This window comes from Cherax quadricarinatus, chromosome 13 (genome assembly GCF_038502225.1).
Source record: "Cherax quadricarinatus isolate ZL_2023a chromosome 13, ASM3850222v1, whole genome shotgun sequence".
NCBI lineage: Eukaryota > Metazoa > Arthropoda > Malacostraca > Decapoda > Parastacidae > Cherax > Cherax quadricarinatus.
In genome coordinates this window covers 26,788,324-26,810,915 of record NC_091304.1, presented here as the reverse complement: position 1 = coordinate 26,810,915, position 22,592 = coordinate 26,788,324, and the positions used below count along the sequence as shown (strand labels likewise).

Genomic DNA, 22,592 nt, shown 5'->3' with positions numbered 1-22,592 from the left:
TGCACTGTCAGCTGCTGCTGCTGCTGCTGTAGCACTGTCAGCTGCTGCTGCTGCTGTAGCACTGTCAGCTGCTGCTGCTGCTGTACCACTGTCAGCTGCTGCTGCTGCTGTAGTACTGTCTGCTGCTGCTGTTGCTGCTGTAGTACCGTCTGCTGCTGCTGTAGCATCGTCTGCTGCTGCTGTAGCATCGTCTGCTGCTGCTGTAGCACTGTCAGCTGCTGCTGCTGTAGCACCGTTCTTGGTGTGGCTTATTGAGAATACCAAGAAACAATTAACCCCAGAGGGTTAGCCACCCAGGATAACCCAAAAATGTCAGTGTCATCGAAGACTGTCTAACTTATTTCCAGTGAGGTCCTTAATCTTGTCTCCCAGGATGCAACCCACACCAGTCGACTAACACCCAGGTGAACAGGGAAAAACGCCTGGAACTAGTGCTCATATTGGTGAATTTAAAGCCAGCAAAGGTTGGTTTGAGAGATTTAAGAATTGTAGTGGCATACACAGTGTGATAAGGCCTGTTCTGGAAGAAAATGCAAAACAGGACCACGGTGGCCCGGTGGTCTGGTGGCTAAAACTCCCGCTTCACACACGGAGGGCCCGGGTTCGATTCCCGGCGGGTGGAAATTCCGACACGTTTCCTTACACCTATTGTCCTGTTCACCTAGCAGCAAATAGGTACCTGGGTGTTAGTCGACTGGTGTGGGTCGCATCCTGGGGGACAAGATTAAGGACCCCAACGGAAATAAGTTAGACAGTCCTCGATGACGCACTGACTTTCTTGGGTTATCCTGGGTGGCTAACCCTCCGGGGTTAAAAATCCGAACGAAATCTTATCTTATCTTATCTAGTACTCAGGAGGAAAAGGCACTCCCAGGACACAGTGTCTCATCAGTCATTGCTGCATCTTCATAAAGGTGAGTGTCATTTATTCTTCATTTAGTAGAGTAGTACATGCACAATATATATTGTGCATGTACTACTCTACTATTGTGCATGTATCCTTCTCTTTGTAGGAAAATGTATATTTCATGTGGTAAAATTTTTTTTTTCATACTTTTGGGTGTCTTGCACGGATTAATTTGATTTCCATTATTTCTTATGGGGAAAATTCATTCGCATAACGATAATTTCGCATAACAATGAGCTCTCAGGAACGGATTAATATCGTTATGCGGGGGTCCACTGTATTATTATTATTATTATTATTATTATTATTATTATTATTATTACTACTACTATTGTTATTATTAGCAGTAGCAGAAATGTTTGATTCTTTGCTGTGTTCAATAGTCAACACATGATGTCACCGTCCAATACCTGTCCGAATAGTCATTCCAATATGCAATTATGAATGGGTTTACATTATTTATACTGTAGTTTAATAGCAAATAATGAACAAACAAAACACTCGCCACACTGGTGGGAGGGCTGGCTGCCAGTTGCGGGGGGGGTCAGAGGGAGGGTAGTAGGGACTCGCAGGTGGCGGGAAACTTAAATATGATTTTGCGGCTGGGAATTTGGAGGCTGGGAATTTGGCGGTTGGTAATTCGCGAATGTGTGAAGCCCGCAAAAGTTGAAAATGTGAATGTTGAGGGAGACCTGTATACTAGAATGACAGTTATAAACAGTTCAGAGATCAAAGCTTCTGACCAACTTCATTCACAAATAAAATCACAGGAAATAGAGAAGATAAGACAAAAATCACAGGACATAGAAGATAAAACAAAATTCACAGGGTGTAGAAGATGACAAAAATTACAAGAAGGAAGGCTAAGACAAAATCATAGGAACTGGAAGTGCTAACAGACAAGGGTTATCTAAGAGCAGACATTTTTTGTTTCTGGTGGTGATTATAGTCTTCACTGATACATTGGGTCACGGAGTCTCAATAAGCACTGCTTCCACATACTCCTCATTTCCACTCGCCTGAAAGCTGAGCCTCTTTCTGGAACTGTGGCCCACTGGTGGGAAGTATTCTTCTTTTGGTGAGATGACAGAAGTATAAAATGAAAAGTTTAGTGCTGGACCCCCACTGAATTGATTGACTTGTCATAAAAAGACCCATCACAATTTGCTAGAGGGCTGGGTGCTTGCTCACTTGCACATTTGCTGCCCAAGCAGTTAGTTTGTGGACTGTGGGCTCCTAAAAACTGAGATATTGAGTAGCAAGGAGCAAGTGTGGTGGCACTTGGTCTACAGTCTGTGAAGAAAGTAGCATACTTGGCTAGCATTAAGCAGAGCATCTGCTAGCACACACCCTTCTGGTTATGCAACTGCCCTCTTGATAGTTACAGTGCAGGCATGTAACTTTCCACTACCCCTCAGACCATTAACCCTTTGAGGGTTTTCGTCGTACTAGTACGTCTTACGCGTAGGGTTTTTTGACGTACTAGTACTCATAAATTCTAGCGGCCTCAAATCTAGTGGGAGAAAGCTGGTAGGCCTTCATATGAAAGAATGGGTCTATGTGGTCAGTGTGCACAGTCTAAAAAAAATCCTGCAGCACACAGTGCATAATGAGAAAAAAGAAACTTTGACCATTTTTTTTTAATAAATCAGCGACTTTGCAGTGTATTTTCGTATGGTATTTATTGTTGTATTCTAGTTTTCTTGGTCTCATTTTATAGAATGGAAGACATATTACAGAAATTGAGATGATTTTGACTGGTTTTACAAAGAAAGGTGCCTTGAAATTGAGCTCAAAGTAGCAGAAATGTTCGATTTTTACCAAACTTTAAAAGTAAACAAATCGTGCCAAGCGTGCAATACACGTCAACTGGTGAGTCTAATATTCTTTCACAAGTGCACCAATAATATTTATACCATTTTTTACACTAATGCAGTAGTCTGCATAACAGTAAATCTTATATTTTTTGTGAAAATAAAAATTCAAAGTGGAAAGCAAAAGAATATAAGAGGGGCCTTGAGACATGACTAATGACTAGAGGAAATGTCATTTTAGTGCCAGGAATGTCTTTCTTGTTTATTCTGGACCCTATTCGGAAATTGGCATCTTTTGAAATTTGTGTGAAATTGGCAAAATTGTTAAATTCTGACCACTGTACTGGATAGTTGAATTTCATAAATGAGTGGTTTCTTGCATCCATTCGATAGAAAAAATGGAGTTCTAGCGAAATATTCATGTTTTTTGTCGACTAGTACAGTGAAATTGGCCGAAAATGGGGCTCAAAGTGGGCAAAATCGCCGATGCGTAAACATCGCCGAGACCGCTAACTTTGCGAGAGCATAATTCCGTAAGTTTTCTATCAAATTTCAAACTTTTGGTGTCTTTATGATCGGGAAAAGATTCTCTATCTTTTCATAAGAGAAAATAATTTTTTTTTTTTTAAATTTGGCCGACCCTGAGAACGAGTTTCGGAGAGGGCCTGTCGACCCTCAAAGGGTTAAGTGTCTTCCCTACCCTCAACACTTTGACCTCTTCCCTTCATCACTGGTAAGTGACTTAGTCAAGTTAAGAACCTCCATTTAACCCTTGAACTGTCCAAACGTAGATCTATGTTTGCGAGCGTAGTGCTCCGACCTTGATTTTCTCCACAAGAAAGAATGTAAAAAAATGTAGATCTATATTCGGAGCGCTTCGCGAGCAAACGTAGATCTACGTTTGGACAGTTAGAGGGTCAATATAAGAACAATAATCAAAAACAAGATCACTACATGCAGAAGGTATCAAAGACAAGATCACTATATGTAGAAGGTAGTGAAGTCAAGATCACTACACGCAGAAGGTATCAAAGACAAGATCACTACATGCACAAGGTACTGAAGACAAGATCACTGGAAGTAGAAGTTCCCAAAAGAAAGATCACAAAAAGCAGAAGCATCAGAGTAACACAAAAAGCAGAAGGATTAAAGAGAGTAAACACAAGAAACAGAAGAATCAAGGTAACACAAGAAACAGAAGGATCAAAGACAAGAGGAAAGTAAGCAAATTTTTCACACATTAACATGGCAGGACTGAAGAGACTGGATAATATTTAGATCAAGGCTCTGTAAGTTAAAGAATACAAGGGCAAAATACTGGAATACTTTAATGTCAAAATAAAACCTTTAGAAGTTGGAGAGTTTATTTATTAAAAACTATTTATGAAATTTAGTGTTCAGTGAAGGAAGAATTGTTGATGAAATATTTTTCAAGATAGTGGCATTCAACATAGAGAGAAGGATGGACTAATTACTGAATTTATGCTTTGAAAGTTTTAGGAGGTTTTTAAATAAAGGTTTCAAAATCCTAGAAATAAAGGTAGCAGAGATGTCAGATGCTGTAGGAGGTGAAATCAATCATGAATGACTAAGTCCTACTTACACAGTAGAGGGACAGCTCTGAGGCCGATGAGGTGCCAATAAGCTTGCTAACAGCTCCTGGAGGTGCTGGCCACGACTGCATGAAGGAACAATGCAAGGAGGAAGAAGAGGCTGGTTAGCATCTACAGAGAACCACCAGTATGGCAGCAAGACTGGTTCATGGAGAACAGGGCAGGGGGAGGGTTGGGAGGAGCGGCACAAGATGTAAGTCAACAAGCCAGTGACATACACAGTACAGTACTACCCACTGAGTATACAGAGATTTTTATGTACTGACAAAGATTATCTCTTAAGCAGACGGAACACTGAGTACATAAACAGTATGCCACAGACCCTTTCGTTGGGAGGTGTTACCAGTGGATGTTAGTCATAAGTAGATAAATATAAATATATAAATATATGGTTCATGACCAATGTATACAAAATATATATGAATAAATCAAACATGCAGGAAAAATATACAAATTATTAAGGCATTTGATAAAAAAAAATTAAGAAAATAATTATAGACAAAATTTCACCTACCTTTCATGAACCTGAATGAGTTATAGTTCCCCAAGCATTAAAAGAATAAAGTCCCATAGATTTTACTGACATTTTCCTTTGTTCCAGCATTATAAAATATAGGAGGACTCCGCTTATACGGCGGGTTAGGCTCCAGGCTATGCTGTAAAGCGAATCATCTTTTTTTCACTTATAAATCCATATAAATGTCTGATAACAAGTTTACACTATCATACATTAAGTTAGCAATAGATTAGGGCTAAAAACAATAAAAAAGGAAAGTGCATATAAAGTACATTCATTACCTACCTCAAAATATTTTTGGCCTTAATGTAGATGAGAGGTGAGCAGAATTTATTGTAGGAAGTCAATAAGATAGTCCAACAAACAACTGAGAAAAAAAATATTTACCAAAAATCATATATGGCAAGCCGAAGCCAGGTACTGGAAATAAGTCACTTTGACTTTTTTGGGTTATCCCAGGCTCTCTATACATACACTACTATGTATGATAATCTATGTAACTGTATTTGTGTATACCTGAATAAACTTACTTATTTACTTACAGTGGACCCTCGTTTTTTGTAATTAATCCATTCCAGAAAGTGTGACTATTATCGAAATTGATGATTTGCGAAACCATTTTTCCCATTAGAAATAATGTAAATACAATTAATCCATTCCAGACATTCAAAAATATTAAAACAATTTTTTTTTTACAAGAAATATAGATGTACATACACAGAAAACAATGAGACATGAAGAATGAAACATTAACAGCATAACACTTACCTTTATTGGTGATTCTTCTTAGTGTATGGAAGACTGGAGGAGGGGAGAGATTGGATTTTTTACTGTTTGGAAGGGGAATCCGCTTCCATAAAGACTTCAGGTACCAAGTCCTTTTCTGGGGTTACTTCCCTTCTTTGTTTTTTAATGTCCCTAGGACCAGCTTGAGTCACTGCACACCTGTGGCATTAAATACTTGTCCAGAGAGCTCTGTCTCTGGCGTCTCTCTAAAACTTCCCTAAAATAGGCCAAGATTTTGTCACTGTAATGTTGCCAACATAGCTTGCAACAGCATTGTCAGGGTGATGTTTCTCCATAAATCTTTCCATCCTACTCCACATTTCAAAAATCTCCTTAATTTCTGAGGAAGACATCTTCTTCCATCTTTCTCCCTCCTCCTCTGAAGCAATATTCAGAGCTGCAGTCTCTTGCTGTTCCAGCTGAAGCTCTTGCAGCTCTTCAGTGGTTAGCTCTTTGTTGTGGTCCTCCACCACCTCTTCCACATCCTCCAAACTCACATTCAACCCCATGGAATTCCCCAATGCCACAACAGATTCCACAACTGCCATAGGCTCCTCAAGTTCAGCCCCAAACCCTTCAAAATCCCTCTTGTGGACACAATCTGGCCACATTTTTCTCCAAGCAGAGTTCAAAGTCCTGGTAGTCACTCCCTCCCAAGCCTTACCTATAAGGCTTATGCAATGGAGGATACTGAAGTGATCTTTCCAAAACTCTCCTAGGGTCAAGTGGGTGTCTGTAGTCACATTAAAGCACCTTTGAAACATTGCTTTGGTGTAGAGTTTTTCAAAATTTGAAATGATCTAATACCACTCCTCTCCTCCATGGGCTGGAGGAGAGGAGTGGTATTAGGGGGCAAGAACTTCACTGTGATGAACCTTAACTCCTCCAGAATTAGGTCATCCAAGTTTAGAGGATGAGCAGGTACATTGTCCATTAGCAGGAGGCACTTGAGTTCCAATTTATTTTCTAGGAGGTAATTCTTCACACTGGGGCCAAACACTTCATGGAACCAACCAAGGAAAATGTCCCTCGTGACCCATGCCTTATTATTAGCTTTCCAAAACACACACAATTTACTCTTCATGACATTGCTTTTCTTGAACACTCAGGGATTTTCAGAATGGTACACTAGAACAGCTTCACTTTGAAATTCCCACTAGCATTACTACAAAATATGAGAGTTAGCCTGTCTTTCACAGGCTTGTGTCCTGGCAGTCCCTTTTCCTCCTGAGTAATGTAGGTCCTCTTTGGCATTTTCTTCCAAAAGAGGCCTGTTTCATCACAACTGAACACTTGTTGGGGTTTTAATTGTTCAGTCTGTATGTACTCCTTGAATTCACTTATGAATTTTGTAGCTGCATTTTTGTCAGAACTGGCAACCTCACCATGCCTTATCACACTGTGTATGCCACTACAGTTCTTAAATCTCTCAAACCAGCCTTTGTTGGCCTTAAATTCACAAATATTAGTACTAGTTGCAAGCAATTTCTTTACGAGATTGTCATGCAACTGCCTAACTTTTTCACAAATAATCGACTGCATAAGACTATTTCCTGGTAATTGTTTCTCGTTGATCTACACCAACAATAACTTCTCAACATCTTCGAGTACTGGCGATCTTATTTTTTGTCAGCATATTTACCCCCTTTGCAACAACAGCTTCCTTGATTTCCTTTTTCTTGGTCACGATGGAAGCTATGGTTGTATGGGGTTTCTTATACATCCCAGCCAGTTCTGCCACAAGTACACCACTTTCATATTGTTCAATGATGTTTTTCTTGAATTCAATTGTATTTCTCACCTTCTTTACCAAAGGCATGGTGCTAGGAGCTTTCTTTGGAGCCATGGTAGCTTATTTAGCAGTTGTAAGCACTAAAATGAATGGAATATTATGAAATATTTCGTATGAACACATGAGGGGATGGTCACTCACTGGTAAACAATGGCACACTGGCTGAGAATGGAGTGTGAGGCGGCATGGGGCCATGTGTACACTTCCAAGACGAACGACTTTTTGCGAGTCAAACGACAATTCTAGAGTCAATGTTTTGATGAAAAAAACATTACAATTTCTGAAAATTACGCCTTTCGAGCCTTACGAAAAACAAGGGTCCACTGTACTTCTATTCTGTCGACCGAGTACAAAAACTGCCCATTCACCTATTTCAACTACCCAATAAAGTGGTCAGAAATTGGCAATTTGTCCAATTTCACACAAATTTCAACAGATGTCAATTTCAAAATAGGATCCAGAATAAACAATGAAGACATTCCTGGCACTAAAATAACATTTTCTCTGTTTATTAGTCATGGCTCCAGGTCCCTCTTATATTACTCGTGCTTACCATTTAGAATTTTTATTCACACAAAAAATAGAAGATTTACTGTTATGCAGACTACTGCATTATTGTAATAATTGTATAAATAATGTCAACTCATTCTTGACAGCGTATTGGAATTTGGACTGGCAGGTGCACATGTATTAGACAGTGACGTCATTTGTTTACTGTTGAACATTGCTAAAGAATCGAACATATCCACTACTGTGAGCCCAGTTTCAAGGTACAGTAGATTGTCATTTAGCACGAGTTTATTTGGCACGATTCGGGTATAGCACGACTGAAGAACTGCGGCACAATTTTATGTAACACATCATAATTTAACACGGTTCAGTTTGCGGGAACAAAAAAAAAAAAATCCCTTTCCCTCATGCAGCCGCCTTGTTGTGGATCAGCGGGGAAGACCTCCTGCCATCCCCTGCCATCCCCCGACACCACCCCACTATCCCAGCATTCCTTCATATGTGTCCAGTATTTCTTCTCTGCTACAAGCTAGCTGTGTTCGTGAATTGTGTTTTGATCTTTTTATTACTATATCTTGTATCTACCAAGCAATCATGACACCCAGTAGGCATACCAGTGTTGCTGAAAGTGGCAATTAACAAAGAAAACAAAGATATTAGACAAGAGACAACCTGTGGCATAATGAAGTGTTACTTTGTACACATAAAAACAGGTAAACATGAGTTTGTGTGACTGACTGACTTACTGAATGACTGACTGACTTGAATGAATAGCTTACTGATTTGACTGAATAACTTACTGACTTGACTTACTGACTGAATCACTTGACTGACTTACTGAATGACTTGACTGACTTACTGAATGACTTGACTGACTTACTGAATGACTTGACTGACTTACTGAATGACTTGACTGACTTACTGAATGATCTGACTTACTGAATGACTTGACTGACTTACTGAATGACTTGACTGACTTACTGAATGACTTAACTGACTTACTGAATGATTTGACTGACTTACTGAATGACCTGACTGACTTACTGAGTGACTTGACTGACTGACTTACTGACTTGACTGAATGACTTGACTTACTAACTGACTGAATGACTTGACTTAATGACTTGGCTGACTGAATGACTTGACTGACTGAATGACTTGACTTAATGAATGACATAAATGACTGATTTGACTGAATAACTTACTGATTTATTGACCTGACTGACTTACTGACTTGACTGAATGATTTGACTTACTGAATGACTTGACTGACTGAATGACTTAAAGTTAGACACTCCAGTACAACTATTGACTTCAGTACCAGAACCTCTACCATCCACCTCAACCCAGTACGGCCACAGCATAACTCCACTCTTTTCACAATCATCCACAAGCACCAGCACCCACAATTTAAGGTAAGAAATACTATTATTTCTGTTATATTTGTGGTCTTAAGCAGTAAAAACAGCATAATACATCACAACAATGAACTATAATTGCATATTCACTTTTATTTTTGTAAGAGGTGGAGGCCTAAAAAAAAAAAAGTTGTTTAGCTTTTTGGGGGCTCACAGGAACGTAACCTTATTTTTCCCATAAGTTATTCAGTTCATCTAATATGGTTTTACCTAGCACGACATTTTCAGGAATGTAACTGTGTTAAATGATGGTCTACTGTACTTTTCATTGCAAAAGCAATCAAAATCATATCTATTTCTGCAAAATATCTTCCATTCTATCAAATGAGACCAAAAAAAAAAAAAAAGAGAATACAACCATAAAAACCAAACGAAAACATACCGCTATGGGGCCGCTAATGGCTGAGAAGTGAACTCTATTATTTATGGTCCGATTTCTTTCATTTTTGGTGTACATTAAGAAGCATCTTTCCATCATACATTGCCCAAGTTTCATTAAGATAGCCCAACAAACAACTGAGAGAAAAAAATTAATAATAATAATATTTTTTTTTTTTTTTTATTATCACACTGGCCGATTCCCACCAAGGCAGGGTGGCCCGAAAAAGAAAAACTTTCACCATCATTCACTCCATCACTGTCTTGCCAGAAGGGTGCTTTACACTACAGTTTTTAAACTGCAACATTAACACCCGTCCTTCAGAGTGCAGGCACTGTACTTCCCATCTCCAGGACTCAAGTCCGGCCTGCCGGTTTCCCTGAACCCCTTCATAAATGTTACTTTGCTCACACTCCAACAGCACGTCAAGTATTAAAAACCATTTGTCTCCATTCACTCCTATCAAACACGCTCATGCATACCTGCTGGAAGTCCAAGCCCCTCGCACACAAAACCTCCTTTACCCCCTCTCTCCAACCTTTCCTAGGCCGACCCCTACCCCGCCTTCCTTCCACTACAGACTGATACACTCTTGAAGTCATTCTGTTTCGCTCCATTCTCTCTACATGTCCGAACCACCTCAACAACCCTTCCTCAGCCCTCTGGACAACAGTTTTGGTAATCCCGCACCTCCTCCTAACTTCCAAACTACGAATTCTCTGCATTATATTCACACCACACATTGCCCTCAGACATGACATCTCCACTGCCTCCAGCCTTCTCCTCGCTGCAACATTCATCACCCATGCTTCACACCCATATAAGAGCGTTGGTAAAACTATACTCTCATACATTCCCCTCTTTGCCTCCAAGGACAAAGTTCTTTGTCTCCACAGACTCCTAAGTGCACCACTCACTCTTTTTCCCTCATCAATTCTATGATTCACCTCATCTTTCATAGACCCATCCGCTGACACGTCCACTCCCAAATATCTGAATACATTCACCTCCTCCATACTCTCTCCCTCCAATCTGATATTCAATCTTTCATCACCTACTCTTTTTGTTATCCTCATAACCTTACTCTTTCCTGTATTCACCTTTAATTTTCTTCTTTTGCACACCCTACCAAATTCATCCACCAATCTCTGCAACTTCTCTTCAGAATCTCCCAAGAGCACAGTGTCATCAGCAAAGAGCAGCTGTGACAACTCCCACTTTGTGTGTGATTCTTTATCTTTTAACTCCACGCCTCTTGTCAAGACCCTCGCATTTACTTCTCTTACAACCCCATCTATAAATATATTAAACAACCACGGTGACATCACGCATCCTTGTCTAAGGCCTACTTTTACTGGGAAATAATTTTCCTCTTTCCTACATACTCTAACTTGAGCCTCACTATCCTCGTAAAAACTCTTCACTGCTTTCAGTAACCTACCTCCTACACCATACACCTGCAACATCTGCCACATTGCCCCCCTATCCACCCTGTCATATGCCTTTTCCAAATCCATAAATGCCACAAAGACCTCCTTAGCCTTATCTAAATACTGTTCACTTATATGTTTCACTGTAAACACCTGGTCCACACACCCCCTACCTTTCCTAAAGCCTCCTTGTTCATCTGCTATCCTATTCTCCGTCTTACTCTTAATTCTTTCAATAATAACTCTACCATACACTTTACCAGGTATACTCAACAGACTTATCCCCCTATAATTTTTGCACTCTCTTTTGTCCCCTTTGCCTTTATACAAAGGAACTATGCATGCTCTCTGCCAATCCCTAGGTACCTTACCCTCTTCCATACATTTATTAAATAACTGCACCAACCACTCCAAAACTATATCCCCACCTGCTTTTAACATTTCTATCTTTATCCCATCAATCCCGGCTGCCTTACCCTCTTTCATTTTACCTACTGCCTCATGAACTTCCCCCACACTCACAACTGGCTCTTCCTCACACCTACAAGATGTTATTCCTCCTTGCCCTATACACAAAATCACAGCTTCCCTATCTTCATCCACATTTAACAATTCCTCAAAATATTCCCTCCATCTTCCCAATACCTCTAACTCTCCATTTAATAACTCTCCTCTCCTATTTTTAACTGACAAATCCATTTGTTCTCTAGGCTTCCTTAACTTGTTAATCTCATTCCAAAACTTTTTCTTATTTTCAAGAAAATTTGTTGATAACATCTCACCCACTCTCTCATTTGCTCTCTTTTTACACTGCTTCACCACTCTCTTAACCTCTCTCTTTTTCTCCATATACTCTTCCCTCCTTGCATCACTTGTACTTTGTAAAAACTTCTCATATGCTAACTTTTTCTCCCTTACTACTCTCTTTACATCATCATTCCACCAATCGCTCCTCTTCCCTCCCGCACCTACTTTCCTGTAACCACAAACTTCTGCTGAACACTCTAACACTACATTTTTAAACCTACGCCATACCTCTTCGACCCCATTGCCTATGCTCTCATTAGCCCTGTGGCCCCTCTATAAACATGTACATCCTGAAGTCTACTCAACAGTCTTTTATCTACCAATACATAATCCAACAAACTACTGTCATTTCGCCCTACATCATATCTTGTATACTTATTTATCCTCTTTTTCTTAAAATATGTATTACCTGTAACTAAACCCCTTTCTATACAAAGTTCAATCAAAGGGCTCCCATTATCATTTACACCTGGCACCCCAAACTTACCTACCACATCCTCTCTAAAAGTTTCTCCTACTTTAGCATTCAGGTCCCCTACCACAATTACTCTCTCACTTGGTTCAAAGGCTCCTATACATTCACTTAACATCTCCCAAAATCTCTCTCCTCTACATTCCTCTCTTCTCCAAGTGCATACACGCTTATTATGACCCACTTTTCGCATCCAACCTTTACTTTAATCCACATAATTCTTGAATTTACACATTCATATTCTCTTTTCTCCTTCCATAACTGATCCTTCAACATTACTGCTACCCCTTCCTTTGCTCTAACTCTCTCAGATACACGTATTATTATATAATAATTTATATTATTATATAAGAACATAAAGAAGGAATACTGCAACAGGCCTACTGGCCTAAGCGAGGCAGGTCCAATTCTCCCACCAGTTTAAGCCAATGCCTTGACCTAGTGAGGTCAGTCATGTCACTTAACCCCTAAACAGTCCAAAAGTACGTATATATATGTTCTTACCGCTAGCGCCCCAAACATATATATACGTTTTATTTTTCCTGCCTCCAAATTTGGCATGATTGGCCTGAGATGTCTGGTCAGCACAGAATGGGTCTTAACACTTGGTGTGCACCATATTAAAAAAATCTGGGACCACTTAGTACCTTGTAGGAGCGCCAGCTAGAGCAAACAGTGCAGCGAACACCAAGGATTCACTGATGTAATGTCATATTAATACTCCCCTTTTAAGAGGAAAGTGATGTTAACCCCAAGTTTAGGGTCTGTCTATCTGTCTCTGTCTATCTGTCTCTATCTCTTTTTATCTGTCTCACAGGTACACACAAATACAATTATACATAGTGTAAATTACCTAGAATAACCTAAAAAATCCGAAGTGTTATACTGTGCTTGTAGATATAATGCATAAGAATACTTGTTGGTTCACAGTGGCTCTCTCTGAGACAGAGAGAGAGACAAGCAGGCAGAGAGAAAAGACGGCGAGGCAGATAATCAGAGACAGAGATACGAGCTCATCAAATGTCACCCCTTATCTTATCTCTGCTCCCTCGCTGGTGCCTATCAAATGTCATCCCTTATCTTATCACTGCCCTCCCTTGTCACTGACACTTGTCTTACACATTGCTTCTAGGTAACTTCTTCCTTCTTCTTCTATACTCCCGTGTATCCAAAACATTGCTGGGACCTATAAATACTTTGTATATACTCCTAGACAATAGTAATTTACCAAGACAGGTGTAAATGTCCACCTGTCAATGTGTTTGTGACAATTTGAGTACAATTTCAATACCTAATATTAGTGTCAGAACAAAGATTGGTTATGAAATGACAAGAACTACAATAAACTGTAATTATCAGAACATAAAAATTATATAAAATAATACAAAAATGAGAAAAAAAGGTATATCGGCAACACTTCTGCAAGTGGCAGGGCTCGATGTTGCCGTCAGGTAAGCATTAAGTGCCAACTTTGCAGCCTCATATCTCAGTAAATACTGACCCTAATTTTTTTATTTTAATCCTATAACACTTAGAAAAAATTTCTCTTCATTTCAATGAAAAAAAAAAAATATTTTTCAAAATACACCTACCATCCCACTTACGACCTGCTCAACATACGACCATTCGACTTATGACCGTGTTTTCTATGCCAAATTTCTGGGAAATAACTGTTTGTGTTGTACACAGTGTTTATCCTAAACCTTACAGTATAAAATACAGTACTAACAGCATAAAAAGTAAAGTAAAAAATGAAATACCAAAATAAAACAATAAAATAAAGTCATTACAAAAATGTGATGTTGATATTCAATAGCAAGGTTCGACTTATGTCCATTTCAACTTACGATTGGTTTGTTGGAACCGAACTCGGTCGTAAGTTGGATGGTACCTGTATTTGGGGCACTGGGCGAGAGAACATATATAGACGTTTGGACCGTTTAGGGGTTAAGGAAGGAGCGAGGTATCCGACTCAGTAGCACAAGCTAGTCAGGTCCAACTCACACCCACTCATGTATTTATCCAACCTATTTTCAAAACTACACAACGTCTTAGCTTCTATGACGGTACTTGGGAATTTGTTCAACTCATCCACAACTCTATTACCAAACCAGTGCTTTCCTATATCCTTCCTGAATCTGAATTTTTCCAATTTAAAACCATTGCTGCAAGTTCTGTCTATGTTACATATTTTTAGCACACTATTTACATCCCCTTTATTAATTCCAGTTTTCCATTTATGCACCTCAATCATATCCCCCTAATTCTATGCCTTTGTAAAGAGTGCAGATTCAGGGCCCTCAGTCTATCCTCACAGGAAAGATTTCTGATACATGGGATCAACTTTGTCATCCTCTTTTGTACGTTTTCCAGTGCATTTATATCCTTTTGTAATATGGTGACCAAAACTACGCACCATAATCTAAATGAGGCCTAACCAAAGATATACTATAGAGTTGAAGAACAACCTGAGGACTTCTATTGTTTATACTTCTTGCTATGAAGCCAAGGATTCTGTTAGCTTTCTTATGAACACTTATGCACTGTTGTCTTGGTTTCAGATTACTGCTAACCATAACTCCTAAATCTTTTTCGCAATAAGTATATTATAATATAATTATTATATTATACGTATATATTATTACTATTATTTATTAGTACGTACATATTCTTATAATAATTTATATTATTACATTACGTATATTACTACAGTGGACCCCAGGTTCGTAAGCTTCCATTCCAATGTTCTACTTATGTATGTTATAATGTTTAATTGTTGTGTACTTTGACATTGTATAGAATCAGCCCAAGCCCAACAGCCTGCCTATCTCCTTGCTCACTCTCGTATGACTGACTGGCCGCCCACAGTACCCATATGTGAGGGGGTCTTTGAATACTGCTGTGGTCAGCACAATATGAACAGACAGTGACTCAGGCAGAGACGGTTGGTAGTGAGTCAACTACTCCATTCCTGAGAGTGTGTCTTATACTGAATCTGACTTAATCTGAATTAATTTTCCGCATAAGAAATAATGGAAATCCAATTAATCCGTTCCAGACGCCCAAAAGTATTAAACAAAATAATTTTTTTACATGAAATATACGTTTCCCTACACAGAAAACAATGAGACATGCAGAATAAACAATACTAAAATGACACTTACCTTTATTGAAGACTTACTGATGAGTGATGAGACTGGAGGAGGGGAGAGGATGGAGGTGTACTATTGTTTGGAAGAAGAATCCCCTTCCATAAAGGCTTCAGGTACCAAGTCCTTTTCTGGGATTACTTCCCTTCTTTGTTTTTTAATGCCACTATGACCAGTTTGAGAGTCACTGCACACCTGTGGCACCAAATATCTGTCCAGAGAGCTCTGTTTCTGGCATCTCTTTAAAATTTCCCTAAAATGGGACACAACATTGTCATTGTAGATGTTGCCAGCACACCCTGGCTGGTGTGTGGGGAAGTACCCTGGCTGGTGTGTGGGGAAGTACCCTGGCTGGTGTGTGGGGAAGTACCCTGGCTGGCATGTGTGGGGAAGTACCCTGGCTGGTATATGGGGAAGTACCCTGGCTGGTGTGTGGGGAAGTACCCTGGCTGGCATGTGTGGGGAAGTACCCTGGCTGGTGTGTGGGGAAGTACCCTGGCTGGTGTATGGGGAAGTACCCTGGCTGGTGTGTGAGGAAGTACCCTGGCTGTTACGGGGGAAGTAAACTGGCTGGTATGTGAGGAAGTACCCTGGGTGGTGTGTGGGGAAGTGCCCTGGCTGGTGTGTGTGGGGAAGTACCCTGGCTGGTATATGGGGAAATACTCTGGCTGATGTGTGGGGAAGTACCCTGGCTGGTATGTGAGGAAGTATCCTGGCTGGTATGTAGGGAAGTACCCTGGCTGGTGTGTGGGGAAGTACCCTGGCTGGTATGTGGGGAAGTACCCTGGCTGGTATGTGGGGAAGTACCCTGGCTGGTATGTGGGGAAGTACCCTGGCTGGTATGTGGGGAAGTACCCTGGCTGGTATGTGGGGAAGTATCCTGGCTGGTGTGTGGTGAAGTACCCTGGCTGGTATGTAGGGAAGTACCTTGGCTGGTGTGTGGGGAAGTACCCTGGCTGGTATGTGGGGAAGTACCCTGGCTGGTATGTGGGGAAGTACCCTGGCTGGTATGTGGGGAAGTACCCTGGCTTGTATGTGGGGAAGTACCCTGGCTGGTATGTGGGGAAGTATCCTGGCTGGTATGTGGGGAAGTACCCTGGCTGGTATGTGGGGAAGTACCCTGGCTGGTGTGTGGGGAAGTACCCTGACTGGTATGTGGGGAAATACCCTGGCTAGTGTGTGGGTAAGTACTTTGGGTGGTATGTGGGAAGTACCCTAGATGGAGTGTGGGGAAGTACCCTGGCTAGTATGTGGGGAAGTACCCTGGCTGGTGTGTGGGGAAGTACCCTGGCTGATGTGTGGGGAAGTACCCTGGCTGGTGTGTGGGGAAGTACTCTGGCTGGTGTACCACCATCACTACCACCCTCTACCACCACAACTTTCGTATCTTTCTACAAACTTTTTCTTGAATTCTACAGTGTTTCTCACCCTCTTTACCAAAGGGCTGGCACTAGAAGCTTTCTTTGGGCCCATGGTGGCTTATTTAGCAGTTACAAGCACTAAAAATGGAATAATACAAAATGTATTGCATGTACACGTGGAATCATCCTCACTGGCTGGTAAACAATGGCACACTGACTGTACATAGAGTTTCCAGGCCGCTCACTGCACACAGACACATTCAGGACGAATGACTTTAACCGAGTTCAGTGTTATTAATGAGCTAATATTTTAACGCAAAAACGTTACATCTTAATCCAGGGCTCCACTGCATATTATACGTATTATTATTATTATTATTATTATTATTATTATTATTATTATTATTATTATTATATACTGGTACGTATGTATTCTTATAATAATACTCTTGCTTACCGTTTGGAATTTTTATTCACTCAAAAATAAAAGATTTATTGTTACGCAGACTATTGCATCATTGTATGTATAAATAATGTCAACCCACTCATGACTGTGTATTGGATGGTTAGTTGGACAAGTATTGGAGAGTGACGTCATTTGTTTGCTCTTGAACAATGCCAAAGAATCGAACATTTCTGCTACCTTGAGCTCAATTTCAAGGTACTTTTCATCGTGAAACCAATCAAAATCGTATCTATTTCTGTAATACAGTAGACTGCCATTTAACACAGTAGTTATGTTTCTGAAAACACCGTGTTAGGTAAAACTGTGTTAGATGAACTGAAGAACTTAGGGGGAAAAATAGGGTTACATTCCTGAGAGCCCCAAAAAGCCAAACAACTTTTTTAGGCCTCCACATCTTACAAAAATAAAAGTGAATATGTAATTGTAGTTCATTGTCATGATGCATTATGTTGCTTTTACTACTTAAAACTACAAAAGTAACAGAAATAACAATATTTCTTACCTTAAATTGTGGGTGCTGGTGTTTGTGGATGATTGTGAAGAGAATGGAGTTATGCTGTGGCCCTAATGGGCTGAGGTGGATGGTAGAGGTTCTGGTACTGAAGCTGATGTTTGTACTGGAGTGTTTAACTTTTAAGTCATGCAGTCAGTCAAGTAATTCAGTCTCAAGTCATTGAGTCAAATCACTAAGTCAGTCAAGTCATTCAATAAGTCAGTCAAGTCATTCAGTAAGTCAGTCAAGTCATTCAGTAAGTCAGTCAAGTCATTCAGTAAGTCAGTCAAGTCATTCAGTAAGGCAGTCAAGTCATTCAGTAAGGCAGTCAAGTCATTCAGTAAGTCAGTGAAGTCATTCAGTCAGTCAGTCAGTCAAGTCAGTAAGTCAGTCACACAAACTTATGTTTACCTCTTTTTCTGTGTACAAAGTAACGCTTCATTATGGCCACAGGATGTCTTGTCTAATATCTTTGTTTCCTTCGTTAATTTTAAGACTTAAATGCTTACACCTTTTCTTGCCATTTTGAGCAACACTGGTATGCTTACTGGGTGTCATGATTGCTTAGCAGATACAAAATCAAAACATAATTCACAATCACAAGCTTGTAGCAGAGAAGTTGGACCAGGCACGTATGAAGTCCAAATGTTGGGATGGTGTCGGGGGGTGGCTGGGGACGGCGGGAGGTCTCCCCCGCTGAACCACAGCAAGGCGGCCGCTTGAGGAAAAGGGAAGTTCTTTCCCTTCCCGCAAACTGAACCGTGTTAAATTCATCATAAAATTGTGCCGCAATTCTTCAATCGTGCTATATCCAAATCGTGTCAAATAAACTCTTGCTAAATGACGGTCTACTGTATATCTTCCATTCTATGAAATGAGACCAAAAAACAAGACTATAACCATAGAAACCATATGAAAATATACCGCTAAGGGGCAGCTAATGGCTGAGAAGTGAACTCCATTACAGTGGACCCTAAGTTTTTGTGTTTACTCTGTTCCAGGGCCATCGGCCAAAACTGAAATTGGCCAAAACCGAAACCATTTTCCCCATGAGAAATAATGTAAATGGAATTAATCTGTTCTAGACACCCAGAAATATCAACAAAAATAATTTTTTTTACCTTCAAGATAGATTTACACACACAAATGAATGAACATTACACATGACACTTACCTTTATTGAAGGCTGTTGTTGCTGGAAGACAGGGAGGAGGGGAGAGGGAAGAGAGGTTATTCTTTGGAAGGGGAATCCCCCTCCATAAGGACTGTAGGTACCAAGTCCTTATCTGGGGTCACTTCCCTCCTTTGTTTTTTAATGCTATTAGGACCAGCTTGAGAGTCAAAGGACCCCTGTCACACAAAATATTTGTCCAGAGTGCTCTGTTTCTGGCATCTCTTTAAGATTTGCCTCAAATGGGGCATGGAACTGTCACTGTATAAGTCACCAGCATGGATTGCAACGGCTTTCTCAGGGTGATGTTCCTCCAGAAAGGAATGCACTTTGGTCCACATTGCGCAAATCTCCTTAATTTTTGAAGAAGGCACCATCTTCCATCTCTCTTCCTCCTCCTCTGAAGCAACTTCCTCAACTGTGGTCTGTTGCTGTTGCAGATGAAGCTCTTGCAGCTCATCAGTGGTTAGTTCTTCATTGTGGTCCTCCACCAACTCTTCCACATTGTCGCCACTCACATCCAACCCCATGGAATTCCCCAATGTCACAATTGATTGCACAACAAGTGTAGGGTCGACAGAGTCAGCCTCAAACCCTTCAAAATCTTTCTTTTGGACACAATCTGGCCACAATTTTCCCCAAGCAGAGTTCATCGTCCTGGAAATCACTCCCTGCCAAGCCTTATCTATAAGGCCTATGCAGTAGAAGATATTGAAGTGATTTTTCAGAACTCTCTTAGGGTCAATTCAGAGTCCGAGGTTATGTCAAAGCACCTCTGAAACATTACTTTGGTGTACAGCTTTTTGAAGTTTGCAATGATCTGATGGTCCATGGGCTGGATGAGAGGAGTGGTGTCAGGAGGCAAGAACTTCACTGTTACAAAACTGAATTCCTTAGACAACTGGTCTTCCAAGTCTGGAGGATGAGCAGGAGCATTGTCCATTAACAGGAGGCACTGGAGTGGCAATTTATTATCCAGGGGGTATTTCTTCACACTCGGGCCAAACACTTCATTGAACCATTCCAGGAAAGTTTCCCTAGTGACCCATGCCCTACTGTTAGCCTTCCACATCACACACAATTTGCTCTTGACAACACTGTTTTTCTTGAACACTGGGATTTTCAGAGTGATACACCAGTAAAGGCTTCACTTTGAAATACCTACTAGCATTACCACACAAAAAGAGAGTTAGCCTGTCTTTCATAGGCTTGTGTCCTGGGAGTGCCTGTTCCTCCTGTGTGATGTAGGCCCTCTTTGACATTTTCTTCCAAAACAGGCCTGTTTCATCACAACTGAACACTTCTTGGGGTTGGAATTTTTCAGCCTCTACATAACATTTGAATTCTCACACAAATTTTTCAACTGCTTGTTTGTTTCAACTGGCACCCTCACCGTGCCTTATGACACTGTGTATACCACTTTGCTTCTTGAATTTTTCGAACCAGCCTTTGCTGGCCTTAAATTCACCTACATCAGCACTTATTCCAGGCAGTTTCTTTATGAGATCGTCATGCAACTGCCTTGCCTTGTCACAAATTATTTGTTGTTGTTGTTTGTCCGTCGATTCGATGAGGGCCATCTAGTCATCCTGGGGTCAAAGTTGGTGGGTACGCAGATGACTTGTCAGGCCAATCCGCGCACGAAACGTTCTCTGGCAGTGTGGACAGGGAGGGGTGGCGGCATCGAGGGGTCTGATGGCTCTGGTCTTCCTCGCCTGCCTGCACTGCTCAGTTAGTGAGATTCTGCTTGCCTCACAGGATGTTGCCCCTTTCTGGACAACTGCTCGCCAGTCATTCCTGTCCTGAGCTATCAGCTCCCACATGGTGTGGTTGATGTTGAAAGCTTTCAGAGCAGACTTAAGGGTGTCCTTATAGCGCTTCTTTTGGCCTCCTTGAGAGCGCTTTCCATGCTGCAGTTCGCCAAACAAGAGTTTCTTTGGCAGCCGGTGGTCTGGCATGCAAGCAACGTGACCAGCCCAGCAAAGCTGTGTCTGCATTAGGATGGTGTAGATGCTAGGCAGGCCAGCTGTAGTCAGCACTTCTGTGTCTGGGATCTTATCTTGCCATTTGATGCCGAAAATTTTTCTGAGCTGTGTGGTGTGAAAGTGGTTCAACTTTCTGGCGTGATGTTTGTAAACTGTCCAGGTTTCGCAGCCATAGAGAAGTGTGGTGAGGACTATAGCTCTGTACACCTTGATCTTGGTGCTTGTGGTGATGCCTCTTCGGTTCCATACATTCTTGTGGAGCCTGCCGAAGGTGGCACTGGCTTTGGCAAGTCTGGCATTCACCTCATCATCGATGACGTTTCTGGAAAGGGTACTGCCGAGGTAGGTGAATTTGTCTACGGCGTTCAGTCGCTGCCCATTGATGGTGATGTTTGGCTCAACATACGTCTTTCCCGGAGCAGGCTGGTGCATCACTTCAGTCTTCATTGTACTGACTGTCAGCCCGAAGTTGTTGCAGGCATCAGAGAACTTGTCAACACTGTGCTGCATGGCGTCTTCTGAAGCGAACACTATCACTATCACACTAATTGCTAACTCTTTCTCTCTGATCCACACCAACAACAATTTCTCCACTTCTTCAATTGTTTGGGATCTCTGTTTGGTTATCGCATTCACCCCTTTCGCAATATCAGCTTCCACGATTTCTTTTCTCTTTGCCACAGTGGAGCTGATTGTTGATGGTGACTTCCCGTACATCCTGCCAAGTTCAGCAATGCGTATGCCACTATCATATTTTCTTAGGATTTCTTTTTTCAGTTCTATGGTGTTCCTCACTTTCTTTACCAGAGCACTGGCACTAGGAGCTTTCTTTGGGGCCATGGTCGCTTATTTAGCAGTCACACAATAAACAAGTGGCAAAAAAATGGATTATTATGAAATGTTTTGTATGACCTGGCAGGATATGTTCACTCACCAAGAAACAACGCTACACTGGCTAAGAATGATTGTGGGAGGCGGTTTTGTGCACGCCGGGCACTGGACAGGTTCCATACGATTGATAAAAATGGAGATAATCGACGAAAATGGAACCCAAAAATTTATGAAAAAAGTTGGCCCAAACCAAAATCGGCAATAACTGAGATCAATGAAAATGGAGGGTCCACTTCCATCATACATTGCCCAAGTTTCAATAAGATAGCCCAACAAACAACCGAGATCCAATTCCCTAGATCAAGAGCAAGAGCCCCTCATCAGTGTCAAGGAACCTCCCTTGAGGCCTGCTCGCATCCTGAAATTTCGCTCGTATACAGAAGCAAAAAACTGACCGAGCAACTGCATGTATCTTGAAAAACTAGCATGGTGGAGCACTCATAATCCGAGGTTCCACTGTACATTGTGATCTAGTAATCTAGTGCAGTTAGCCCCACAAACACTCCATTTTCTCTTATAATAAGAGCATGGAAGATATGGTCAGTGAGGGAGCGGCAATGGCCACCACTACTGCCACTCATCACATAATGACATATTTTATTTATTCTAGAGTATATATCAAGTTCCTATG

The 22,592-nt window shown here is 41.0% G+C and overlaps 1 protein-coding gene across 1 annotated transcript in view; it reads right to left on the bottom strand.

The window, feature by feature from the left end:
- The window catches only part of RhoGAP102A (Rho GTPase activating protein at 102A), a gene marked incomplete at its 5' end in the record, with an annotated part of 146,625 nt that overhangs the window by 29,179 nt on the left and 94,854 nt on the right, over nucleotides 1-22,592 (bottom strand). The window contains 1 exon segment of the mRNA XM_053776684.2: nucleotides 4,325-4,399. Within this exon segment, the coding sequence (XP_053632659.2) occupies nucleotides 4,325-4,399 (75 nt within the window).